General features: G+C 37.4%; 1 protein-coding gene across 1 annotated transcript in view; it reads right to left on the bottom strand.

Moving 5' to 3' along the window:
- Positions 1-13,953, bottom strand: part of OXSR1 (oxidative stress responsive kinase 1) — a 66,818-nt gene that overhangs the window by 15,553 nt on the left and 37,312 nt on the right. Inside the window, exons 6-10 of the mRNA XM_081105740.1 lie at positions 8,970-9,079; positions 7,796-7,897; positions 5,148-5,281; positions 2,908-2,956; positions 1,954-2,019 (exon numbers count right to left, since the gene is read on the bottom strand). Of these exons, the coding sequence (XP_080961866.1) occupies positions 1,954-2,019; positions 2,908-2,956; positions 5,148-5,281; positions 7,796-7,897; positions 8,970-9,079 (461 nt within the window). The remainder of the gene's footprint in view (positions 1-1,953; positions 2,020-2,907; positions 2,957-5,147; positions 5,282-7,795; positions 7,898-8,969; positions 9,080-13,953) is intronic.

Genomic DNA, 13,953 nt, shown 5'->3' with positions numbered 1-13,953 from the left:
CCGATACTTGGGCTCTTTCAATCTGGAAATTCATGACCACTAGTTTTAGAATTTTTCCAGAATTATTTATTCAATAATTTCCTTTCTTCTGTTTTTTTTTTTTCCAATATATTTTATTGATTTTTTACAGAGAGGAAGGGAGAGAGATAGTTAGAAACATCAATGAGAGAGGAACATCGATCAGCTGCCTCCTGCACATCTCCTACTGGGGATGTGCCCGCAACCCAGGTACATGCCCTTGACCGGAATCGAACCTGGGACCTTTCAGTCTGCAGGCCGACGCTCTATCCACTGAGCCAAACCAGTTTCGGCTGTTTTTTTTTTTGTTTTTTTTTTTTCTTTTTAGTTCTCTTTTTCTGGAATTCATTTTACTCATCTGTTGAATCTTTTTAAATGATCCTTTTACTGTTCTTGTCTTTTCTCTCTTGTTATCTATTTCTTGGCCTTTTAGCTCTGTTTTCTGGGAAACATCCTAAACTTGACTCTACAGCTTTTGTACTGAATTTTTTCATTTATTCTATAATGTTTCCAATTTCTAAGAGCTTTATGTTGGTGGTGCTGCAATTCTCTAAATGCTTTTTTTCAGTAACAGCTTTATTGAGATACTAGAGGCCCAATGCACGAAATTTGTGCAAGAGTAGGCTTTCCTTCCCCCGGCTGCCGGCACCAACTTCCCTCTGGCACCTAGGACCCGACTCACAGCCCCAGCTTCATGTGGAAGGTCGTCTGAAAGGACATCTGGTCTAATTAGCATATTATGCTTTTATTATTATAGATAATTCATATACCATACAGTTAACCCATTTAAGGCATATAATTTAATCATTTTATTCAGAGTTGTGAACCCATCTCCACAATGAAATTTAGATTATTTTCAACACTTCCTCCCACCCCACCCTCCAAAACCCATACTCATTATCAGTCACTGCCTATTTCTCTAAAATCCCTCCAGTCCTAGCAACCACTAATTTACTTTGTCTCTATAAATTTGCCAGTCTGGGCATTTCACATAAGTGGGATCTCACAATATGTGGCCTTCTGTAACTGATTTCTTTCAATTAGCATAATTTTTTAAAGGCTCATGCTTGTTATGGCATGTATCAATACATCATTCTTTCTTATGGCATTAAACAGATACATGACATGTTACATATCCATTCATCAGTAGATGGACATTCAGGTTTTTTACACTTTTTAGTTATTATGAATAATGCTGCTATGAACATTTGTGTACATATTTTTGTGTGTACATGTTTTCAATTCTCTTAGACATGCCAAGAAGTGGAACTGTTGAGTCATATGGCAGCTTTGTTTAGCCTTTGGGAGAACTGCCAAACTACTTTCTAAAGGAGCTGCACCATTTTACACTTCCATTAAAGTGTGAGGTTCCAATTTCTCCACATCTTTATCAATATTTGTTATTGCCTGTCTTTTTTATTAGTCCTCCTAGTGGATATGAAGTGGTATCTTCAATACTTTTGTATGGTGTGAGGAAAAGAGCCCAACCTCACAACTCACTCTAGTTTGCAAATAGTGATTTAACACAGTGTAGAATTCATTCATCAACAGCAGATAGCAGAGTAATGTGTAGGCATTCAGTAGATAAATGATATTTACTGAATGAATGTATCAAAGAATGCTAAAGAAAGGGCTGAAAGAAAATGAGTAATACTCAGACTGTTAACAAAGTATTACTTTTTATTGATTTTTTTTTTCTTTAGAGAGAGACGGAGAGAAACCAATTGGTTGCCTCTTATATGCACCCTAACCAGGAACCGAACCTGCAACCTGGGCAAGTGCCCTGACCAGGAAACGAACCAGTGACCTTTTGGTTCATGGGACCACGCTCAACCAACTGAGCCACACCAGCCAGGGCAACAAAGTATTACCTTCAAAATGCAAAAGTAAATCGACTCAAAGCAATTTCCCAGGAAAACCGAGTTAAATACCCACCTTTTTAGCTCTTTCAGAAATGGTTGGTGCTCTCTGCAATAATTTTTCTTGAAGAAATTCTTTATTCTGGAGAGGAAAAATAAGTATTTTTTCTTATAACAAGTTTTTTTTTTTTTTTAAATATATTTTATTGATTTTTTACAGAGAGGAAGGGAGAGGGATAGAGAGTTAGAAACATCGATGAGAGAGAAACATCAATCAGCTGCCTCCTGCACATCTCCTACTGGGGATGTGCCCGCAACCCAGGTACATGCCCTTGACCGGAATCGAACCTGGGACGCTTCAGTCCGCAGGCCGACGCTCTATCCACTGAGCCAAACCGGTTTCAGCTCTTCTAACAAGTTTTTATTGACAAAGAAGTTTTTATTGACACAAATTAAAATGTGACAAATTAAATGTTTTATAAAGAAGTTCAAGAAACGCTTCCATTTTTTCACTCTGAAGCTCCCTTCGGATACTGCTAACACGGGTTTAAAAGGTGCCACAGAGCGTTAGTGTACTGTTAGGAACCATTATCTATGAAAAGTTTGCTTTATACCATACGTCCTTTGGGATCATGGTCCGATACTTCCAAATATAGTAAATTCCCACATATCAGGAATCTTTAGGAAATGAGATGTTTAGTAATTTAGTAGTAAACCCTGAAATGAGAGTTCAGTATTTTTCATAGATTATATTTATAATGGCAAAATTTAACATTCATTGTTCCTGTTATAAGTTTAATCTATTGACATTTAAATTAACTTATATGAAAAATAAATTTACTTATTCTAAATCATGTATCTAAATTACCAAAGACTGTATAAATGGCAGCCTTTGCAATTATTTGATCTACTACTACCATTCTTCTAAACACAACCATATTAACATAGTACAGCTTCTGAGCAGTGAACCTACTTTAGGTAGCTGAGGAAGAGAAAATGAACACAAAAATCAAAAGCTAGAAATTCCTACCTTTGCTTTTTGGAAAAATTTGTTCCTCAACAATTCTGCTGCCGTTGGTCTAAAACCAGAAAAAAAAGCTTTTATAATTAATTCAAATGTAATATGGGTTTTTATCTTCAAAGCTGAGAAAACTATGATAAACTTGGCATAAGACATTAAGTAGAATAAAAACTCATGTAGAAATGTCCTGATAATAATTATTGTAGGTTCTTTGACAAAGTCATTAGGTGAAATTTCTTTTTGGAAGCATGATTTCTCAGTGGCTTCCAATACATTTGCTATTTAATATTATTTCCCAAGCAGTAGGCTAGAAAATGTTTACTTTAACAAGGCATAAAAATACATCTAGACACCAACAGCAGTGTGGTGACAGCCAGGGGGTTGGGGGGCCGGGTGGTGCTGGGTGGAGCTAGGCAAAGTAGGAAGAAATGGTGACATCTATAATAGTGTCAACAATCAAACTAATATTTTTAAAAGAAAAAAAAAACATCTAAATTCACAAAGTCCTTTGCTTCTTGCTATGTGGCTGCTTGCTACCCTTCAACTTATTAACATATTAAAAATAGATTTCACTTAAAAAATACTCTATACTTAATAGATATTCCCCAAATTTAATCTAAATTCAATTTTACTCAACTGTGCAGAGTCTTATTTCCTTTAGTAAAGGCATCATACCAACTTTACAAATTTTTAACTGAGTGTGGCTGAGAATAAAGAACAAGCAATTCTATACTTAAGAGGCTGGTCCTGATTACACCACACACCTACCATGCAATTCTAAGCAAACCACTTCTCTAAGCTTCAGGATCACCTGGTCAATTCCCTAAAAACAGTGGTTCTTAAATGTTGCCGTGCATTATATCTGCGAGCTGAAAAAAATCCTGATGCCTAGGCTGCACCCACACCAATTAGAGTGGAACCAGGGATCATTAGCTGACCAAATTCTCCAGGTGATTCCCATGTGCACTCAAGCTTGAGAACTAGGATTTCTATAAAGGGTAATAGACAGAATAAATGCACACTGACAACAGTCATTACCATTCCTATTTTTTCATTCAGTCAAGTTTTCAATAGGTTCGATAGTTTGTTTGCACAACATTGCTTCTTATAATTTATTCCTTCTCCTAGGATTGTTTCCTTCTTTCTAAATACAATTTATAAGAGTTCTTTAAGTGCTAAAACATGACTGAAAAACTTAATCTTTGTCTGAAAAATATCTTAATTCTATGCTTAATTCTTGAATGTTAATTTGATTAGTTGGAGAATTCTGGGTTAAATTATTTTCTCTCAACATTATGCCAGTATATTCTGGCATCAACTGTTATTACTGGGGAAGTGGCTAATGGTCTACTTGCCATTCCTCAGGAGGTAATCTGTTCCCTCAGGGTGCATTTAAGAGTTTCTATTTGCCTCATTGTCCTGTAGTTCATGACCATGTGTCCAAGTGGAAAAGGGGAATGCTGCTTGGAATTTTGGGAGATGGTCTTTAACCGGAGGATATAGGTATATCAATTCTAGAAAATTCTCAGCTATTATTTTCTTGAATATTTTATCTTCCACATTCTTTTTATATATATATATATATATATATAATTGATTTTTTACAGGGAGGAAGGGAGAGAGATAGTTAGAAACATCGATGAGAGAAAAACATCGATCAGCTGCCTCCTGCACATCTCCTACTGGGGATATGCCCGCAACCCAGGTACATGCCCTTGACCGGAATCGAACCTGGGACCTTTCAGTCCACAGGCCGACGCTCTATCCACTGAGCCAAACCGGTTTTGGCCCACATTCTTTCTAATCCTTCCTATAAAGTCCATAGGTACATATATGTAGATTTGTATACATATGTGTATGTGTGTGTCTGTTACATACACACACTCTGAACCTTCTCATTCTATCCTCTATATCAGTGGTTCTCAACCTTCCTAATGCCGCGACACTTTAATACAGTTCCTCATGTTGTGATGACCCCCAATTTCATTGTTACAAATTGAACATAATTAAAGCATAGTGATTAATCACAAAAACAATATGTAATTATATATGTGTTTTCCGATGGTCTTAGGTGACCCCTATGAAAGGGTCGTTCGACCCCCAAAGGGGTCGCAACCCACAGGTTGAGAACCGCTGCTCTATATGTTCATATCTCTTTCATATGCACAAATAATTCTCTGTGCATGTATGTATGTGATTCCTAGTAACATATTAGATGAAGAGAAAAGTAAGCCTTATCTGATATTTACCTTTTTTCTGGATCCTTTTGAAGGCACAATGAAATCATTTTTCTAAATGATTTTCCATATTTTTTCAGCATTTCTTTATCTTGAACACCAGTTTCCAAACAAGGAGGATCATTTTGCAGTGTCAACATCAAAACCTGTAAGAGTTTTCAATATAATAAAAACTTCTAAAGACTCAGTAAAGTAAAATTAAATGCTGTGGCCAAGACATTTTAATATGGACAACCCCCAACATATGAGCAGATTTTATTTTCCAAAAGTTCACATTTAGACCAGTTGTTCAGAATCCAGAGTTATCCACATAAACAATATCCTACAGGAAGTTCCCAGATGCTATGCCTACTAGAGCTCAACTGTATCCATACTATATATCCTTTAATTAGACTCCTTTCTTCATGTCTTCTGTCCCTACTCCTCTACTGCCAAACTACCTTTAAAAAAATTAAAACCATAGCAAAATTCAGAGTGTGAACTTGCTGACTTTACCTATTCATGGCTTTCTTTCAACTTGATGCCTTGTTATCTGGCCTTCTCTTCCCAGAACTCCTCAGATAGTTCTATCATTAAAATCACTAATGATGTCCTAGATAACAAAGCTGGAGCTTTATTTAGTTCTTATTCTTCCTGCCTTTCCCACAGCAACTGACAATCTTGACTATCCTGTCCATCTGCTCCTTCCTGGACTTTCATGGCAACATACTAGCTTAATGCACAGAGATGCAAGTAATGAAAGTCATTTTTATGTGATGGGACTTTGGGTGGTTCTTTTACTATACTGTTTGACTATTTTTATAAAAGCATAAGCCATTTTTCTACACATAAAGTCAGCACTAAAAAATAAAAGGCTAATATGCAAAGTGTCCCCTTGGGAGTTCACTAGGAGACCAGGAGATCGATCGCTTGCTATGAAGTGCGCTGACCACCAGGGGGCAGCACAAAATGAAGGCCTCAATCCACTCCTATCGCTGGCCAGGCCTTAGGGACCCTTACCTGTGCATGAATTTGTGAACTGGGCCTCTAGTTTAAAAATAAATAAAAATAAGATATATATATATATATATTTTTGCTTAAAATCAGCCTACCACCTTACAGTTATATATTAAAAAAAAATATTCTTAAAGTTTTGTGAATAAAATGACCTTAAACATCACTTACCTTTCACAGAATCAAAATTGCACCCACCAAACATGTAGGTCAATATATATGTACTAGAGGCCCAGCGCACGAAATTCGTGCACTCGGGGGGGGGGGGCCCTCAGGCTGGCCTGCACCCTCTCACAGTCCAGGAGCCCCAGTGGAGGCGGGAGCCTCTCCCTGCATTCGCCAGCCGTGAGCCGGCTTCTGGCTGAGCGGCGCTCCCCATGGGAGCACACCAACCACCAGGGGGCAGCTCCTGCATTGAGCATCTGCCCCCTGGTAGTCAGTGCACATCATAGCAATTGGTCATTCCGACATTTGGTCAATTTGCATATTACCCTTTTGTTATATAGGATATGTTTTGAATATGGAGAGAGAGAGAGGTTTTTTCATAATAATCTTTTACTGGTTTTGACTCTCCACATTGTTAGATCCTTAAAGGGAACAAAATAACATCTTTTTAGAGCAGCGGTTCTCAACCTGTGGGTCGCAACCCCTTTGGGTGGTCGAACGACCCTTTCACAGGGGTCGCCTAAGACCATCCTGCATATCAGATATTTACATTACGATTCATAACAGTAGCAACATTACAGTTATGAAGTAGCAATGAAAATAATTTTATGGTTGGGTCACAACATGAGGAACTGTATTTAAAGGGCCAGGAGGTTGAGAACCACTGTTTTAGAGGTTCTACAGTACACCAAAATCATACAGGTGTGAATAATATCAATATAACAATTCACAATGGTGGTCTGCCATTTCAAACAGTCATAGAATATCTTATAAAGTGGCAAGAAGAACTATAAACAATAACTGCAAACAAAACAGAATTCATGTGCATATTACAACTAAAGGGTCACATAGATAAAAATGGTTACCAATAGTACTGGCAGCACCATCTTAAACACAAAATACTCATTCTGTTACTAATGTTAGGGACAGGATTAATGACTACATTTCGGGTAACTATACATTAGGAAATAATAATAGGCTTTTAATAAAAGCTGCTTAGTGTCCTAAGCAAACTTTTATCCAATATTAAAAATAATACATATGTATGGCACATGAACATTTTGCATGGGTTATCTTATTTAAGATATAAAAAGCACTTAAAGCAGTACCTGGAAAAATAAGTGCTTAATGAATGTCAGCTATAATTACTATTAATTCATAACCCTTCCAACAACCTTATCAAGTAGAAACGATCACCATCCCCAGTAAGGCTGTTCATCCCTATTAAAGGTGACTGTAAGGAACACACACTAAAATGAGAGGCATCAGACCTTAATATCAAACCAGTTAGTATCAGGAGATGGACATCATCATATAAAGAGGGCCGCTACAATGTACAGTCATTCAATACTAAATACCAAATATCAACTACAGATTTTAACTGCTCCAGGAGTTAGAAGGAATGCAGGGCAGAATTCCATGAGTAAAAATGTCAAATGAAGAAAGGCTCTGAAATGGAACTGGGACAGGAGCTGGGGTAGTACTTGGGGTATAAGCCTCACCTTCATTGGCGGATACTTATGATAAGGAGCAGCCCCCGTGGCCAATTCAATTGCCGTGATCCCGAAACTCCAGATATCAGCTTTGAAATCATACCCTCGGACCTGTAGAAAACAGAGAGATGAACAGGATTACCCTTACCACCCTAAAAGCACTTTTAAAAAGTAACTTCCAATATGTGTCAAGAACCATGGAAGTGTTCATAGGTTTTAAACCAATCATATAACCTAAAGTAGGCAAAAGCTAAATATACCTGGGAACAGAAAAAAAAAAGGAACCAAACTGAATGAATGTTCACCAACAATGGGAAATCGTTAAATATGGTACATTCACTTAAAGAAATATTATATAGGTAAACAAAAGCAAGGTTAATGAATTCCATATGAAAATATGAAAAATACCTGTGATAAAAATACAAAATTGGTCATACTGCCTGGCCGGTGTGGCTCAGTGGTTGAGTGTTGATCTATGAACCAGGATTCAATTCAGGGTTCAATTCCTGGTTAGGGCACATGCCCAGGTTGCGACCTCTATTCTCAGTAGGGGGCATGCAGGAGGCAGCCAATTGATGATTCTCATCACTGATGTTTCTATCTCTCTTTCCCTCTCTGAGATCAATATATTTTTTAAAAAAGATTAGATCATATAATTTGTACTAAGAAAAATATTACTAAACCAGTCTTCATTATATGATTCCTTAGGTTGTCTTTAGTATAAATCCTAGTTGCATATGTTCTTTGTAAAGTTCTAGTTTTTGTGTTTGTTTTTTTTTAGTTCTCTTTTAAAGGAGGACAAAAGTCTTAACCAAAGATCAAATTTGTGTATTTCCCAAACCTAACCTAGTATACCAACAGAAGCAAACATTACTCAGTGTTTTTCAATTTCATAACAAAACCCTAAACCATTTTAAAACACACAGTACCACCCTGGTCGGTTCGGTACAGTGGATGGAGCGTTGGCCTGCAGACTGAAGGGTCCCAGGTTCGATTCCAGTCAAGGGCATGTACCTTGGTTGCAGGAACAACCCCAGTAGGGGATGTGCAGGAGGCAGCTGATCGATGTTTCTCTCTCATTGACGTTTCTAACTCTCTATCCCTCTCCCTTCTTCTCTGTAAAAAAATCAGTAAAATATATTTTTAAAATAAATAAATAAATAACAAGTAAAACACACAGTACCTGTTCCATCACTTCAGGTGCCATCCAGCAAGGGGTTCCAACAAAGGTCTTTCTCACTTTATTTCGGGTAATATCACCACCAGTTGCTAAAAAAGCACTAACACCAAAGTCTGAAACAGAGAAAATAACAGCAAGGCATTAAAAGTACAGTAAATAACATAAATAAATAGGAAAATAATATAATGTAGTTATAGTTCTACATGCAAACAGCATGACCTCTCCTGCTCTTCTCGCTAAACTTTTCTGTGCGTGTGAGAACAAAGCAAATTCGACTCAAGGAGAGAAACACAAAGGCCAGGGGCACGGGCACGGCCACACAGGAGCAAAACGGACACGTCCCCGCAGACCTGGGCACCTAGAGCAGAAGCTGAGCCTCCGCGGAGCTTCTGGACCGAATTAAAACACAGCTGAACAGGTCCTTCATTCCACTCCTCTCCACCCGACACATCATCGTAGTCTTAGGTTTTCCTCCTTGCTCCACTCCATTCCCTTCACTTTATCTTCACAAACTGAAACTGCATACTCATCTACAATAATAAAAGCATAATATGCTAATTAGACCGGACAGCCAAACCATCTCCTGGACTTCCTTCCGGGCGAAGCTGGGCTGCGAGGGCTGAGGCAAGCCGCCACGGCTGTGAGGGCAGAGCCCCTTGCATGAATTTCATGCATCGGGCCCCTAGTCTATCTATAATAATAAAAGGGCAATATGCTAATTAGACTGGAGTCATACTGGACGTCATGCCAGACGTCCTTCCAGACAAAGTCAGGGCTGGAGGGAAGCCCGGGTCCCAGGTGCCAGAGGGAAGCCGGTGCTGGCAGCGGGGGGAAGAAAGGCCTACTCGTGCACGAATTTCATGCATTGGGCCTCTAGTTAAACAATAATTCCTCACTGCCCTCTCCATACAGCCCTGGCAATCAGCATTCTACTTTCTGTCTCTATGATTCCGACTATAAGTACCTCATATGGTGGAATAATACAGCATTTCTCTGTTTATAACTGACTTATTTCACTTAGCATAATGTCCTCAAGATTCATCCATATTGTAGGATATCAGAATATTCTTCCTTTATAAATTAAATAATATTCCATTGTATGTATATACCATTTTGGGTACTGATTATTTCATTGATGGAACACTTGGTTTGCTTCCATGATTTAGCCACTATGAATATGCTGCTATAAAAATGAGTGTACAAATATCCGTTTGAGTCCCTGCTTTCAGTGGACTGCTGGATCATATAGTATTTTTAAATGTTTCAGGAACTGCCATACTGTTTTCCACAGCAGCTGTACCATTTTACATTTCCAACAACAGTGAACAAGGATTCAAATTTCTCCATATCCTTGTTATTTTCTGGGTTTGGGGGTTTTCTTTTGATAGTCAATCCTGGTGGATGTGAGGTGAAATTTCCTCGTAGTTTTGATTTGCATTTCCCTGATGATTAGTGATGTTGAGCAGCTTTTCAAGTACTTACTGGCCCCTTGTTTATCTTCTTTGGAGAAATGTCTATTCAAATCCATTTTTTAAAACCTTGCTCTTTTTGATGTTAAGTTTTAGGAGTTCTCCGTAAATTCTGGATATTATTAGCCTCTTATCAGGTATATGACTTGCAAATATTTTCTCCCATTAAATGGGTTGCCTTTTACTCTTTTGGTAGTATCTACGCACAAAATTTTTAATTTTCATAAAGGCCAATTTGTCTACTTTTTCTTCTGTTAAGCTATGCCTTTGGCATCATTTCTAAGAAATCATTGCCAAATCCAATGTCATAAAACTATTTTTCTATGTTTTCTTCTTAGAATTTTATTGTTTAGGTCTTATGTTTCAATCTTAGATCCATTTTGAGTTAATTTTTGTATATGGTGTTAGATAAGGGTCCAACTTAATTTTTTTTCATGAAAGTATGCAGTTTTCTCATCACCATTTGTCCTTGAATAGACTTGGTATCTTTGTCAAAACAATTTAACCATATACAGGGTGGGCAAAAGTAGATTTACAGTTGTGAGTATGAGAACTACAATTTATTCTTGCACTATTATTTATTAACTAGAGGCCCGATGCACAAAATCTGTGCAAGAGTAGGCCTCTCATCCCCCAGCTGCCAGCACCGGCTTCCCTCTGGCACCCGGAACCGGGGCTTCCCTCCGGCCGCCAGCAGGCACCCAGGACCCAGGCGTTGCTCCAGCCCTGGTTTTGTCTGGAAGGATGCCTGGAATGATGTCTGGTCTAATTAGCATATTACCCTTTTATTATTATAGATCATTGTATTTTTCCATACAAACAACCATAAACCTCTTCTTGCCACACTCTGTATGTGAGGGTTTATTTCTGAGCTCTCTTTCCTATTTCATCTGTCTCTGACTATCTTTATGCCCATAACGTACTATTTTTTAAAATATATATATATCTTAAATGATTTCATAAAGGAAGGAAAAGGGAGAAAGTGATAGAAACATCAATAATGAGAGAGAATCTTTGATCGGTTGCCTCCTATACTCCCCCTACTGGAGATTAAGCCAGCAACCTGGGCACGTGCCCTAACCAGGATTCAAACTGTGACCTCCTAATTCATAGGTCAAGGCTCAAACACTGAGCCATACCAGCCAGGGCATACGTAACATACTACTTTTATTACTGTTGCTTTGCAATAAGTCTTAAAAACAGGGAATGTCATTCTTCCAGCTTTGTTCATTCTTTTTCAAGATTGTTTTGCCTATTTGAGGTTACTTGAGATCCCATATGAATTTTAGGATAGGTTTTTCTATTTCTACAAAAAAAAAAAAAGAAATCATTGGGATTTTTATAGTGATTGTACTAAATCTGTAGATCACTTTGAGTAGTACTGACATTTTAACAATAAAGGTATCCCCACTTTCTAGTTTGCATAATACGAAAGACTACATGAGTACCTGTTTTCACTAACTAAAAGAAACCTGAAGAAGGTTCTCACGTTTACCAAAAAAAAGCCATTACTATACCAATGTAGGTTTTTTGTGAGATCAAGTGGCTAAAGTTAACATTCTGAAAGCAGGAGATTCTCTTTGCTTTAAGCCATTTTGGCTTACGAAAGATTTCATAAAAGTGCTCTACATCAGGTAGTGGGAAAACCTGTATAAACAGTATATAACTGGATCATGTGTTTTGTTTGTTTGTTTGTTTTTTGATCATGTGTTTTTTTATCCACTCTGTCAATCTCCGTCTTTTGACTGGAGAGCTAACCATTTACATTGAAAGCAATTACTGATATGAAGAAACTTCTGTCATTGTACTATTTATTTTCCTGATATCTAATAGTTTTGTCCCTCATTTCCTACGTTACTTTTGTGTTTTGTGTTTAGTTGGTTTTTGTCTATATTCTACAGTTATTTTCTTTGTGGCTACCACAGGGGTTAGACTTGCCATTCTAAAATTATAACACTCTAATTTGAATTTATACCAACTTACCTTCAAGACAGAAAAACGCTTCTCCTTTATAGCCCTGTTCCCACCCTTTTTGATTACTGATGTTACAAAAGCACATCTTAATACATTGTGTGTTCAAAACCATAAATGAACAATTCTTTTAAAAGCACTAGTTTCTTAAATTATGTAGACAAGATGGAGTTATAAACTAATGTTACTGTAATACTAACTTTTAGACCAATTACTGTTTTCAATAGTGTATTAGTTTCTTAAATCATGTAGAAAACACAAAAAGTAGAGCTACAAACCATTGTTGCAGTAATACTTATAATAACAGCTCTCATACTTGCCCATGTATTTACCTTTATTGAGGTCTTTATTTCCTCATCCTGCTTGGAGTTATTGTCTAGCATCTTCTCATTTCGCTTTGCAGGTCTCCCTTGGGCATTTCTTGCAGGGAGGGCCAAGTGGAAACATAATCCTCAGCTTTTATTTATCTGAGAATGTCTTATTTATCCCTCACTTTTGATGAAGTTTTATCAGCTAATGGATTCTTGGTTGAGAATTCTTTTCTTTTAGCACTTGAATATATCGGCCCACTGCTTTCTGGCCTCCATAGTTTCTCATAAGAAATCTGCTGACCATATTATTCAGTATCCCTTGTGACAAGTCATTTCTTTCTTGCTGCTCTCAAGATTCTTGTCCCTGGCTTTCATAAATTTGATTATAATGTGTCTTTTAGGGTTTTTCATATTTGGTGGTCAATGAGCTTCTTTGATGTTTATATTCATCCAATTTGGGGAGTTTTCAGACATTATTTCATCAAATACTCTCTCTGCCCCTTTCTCTCTTCTCTTTCTGGACTTCCCACAAAGTGTATGTTGGTCCACTTACTGGTGTCTAACTACTCCCTCAGCTCTGTTCACTTTTCTTCAGCCCTTTTCCTTTCTATTCATCATATTGCTAATTTTCATTTCCCTACCTCCAAGATCACCAATTCTTTCTTCTGCCAACTCAAATCTGCAAGTGAGTCTTCCAGTGAATTTTTCATGTCACAGTATAGTTATTGTACTTTTTGCTCCATAATTTCTTTTTTGTTTCTTTTAGGTGTTCTCTCTTTATTAATAGCTCCATTTTGTTCAGACATTGTTTTTTTGGTTTCTGTACAGCATCCATTACTTCTCTGAGCACCTTTAAGACGGCTCTTTTAAAATCTTTGTATAGCAGATCTGCCTTCAGGTCTTTTTCACTGACAGTTTCTGTTGACTTATGTATTCCCTTTGAATAGATCATACTTTGCAGTTTCATTAAATGCCTTGTAAGTTTGTTGTTGTTGAAAACTGGAGATTTAAATCTGATAATATGGCAACTGTGGAGATCAGATTCTACCCCATTTCCAGGGTTTGCTGTTTTTTTTGTAAATGTTTTTGTTTGTTGGAGACTGTGTCTATGTCAAGCATCAGCCTGAGATGTAAACTTAAAGGTCTTCTCAGATCTTTTCTGCATGTGCAGTCATTTTCCAATTTTCCCTGTAAATGTAGGTGTTTTTTAATGTCCTAGTCTTTAATGTCTGGCTC

This window comes from Myotis nattereri (genome assembly GCF_964212035.1).
Source record: "Myotis nattereri genome assembly, chromosome: 14".
Classification (NCBI taxonomy): Eukaryota; Metazoa; Chordata; class Mammalia; order Chiroptera; family Vespertilionidae; genus Myotis; species Myotis nattereri.
Note: the sequence above shows the minus strand (reverse complement) of the source record. Positions and strands in the feature narration are given on the sequence as shown.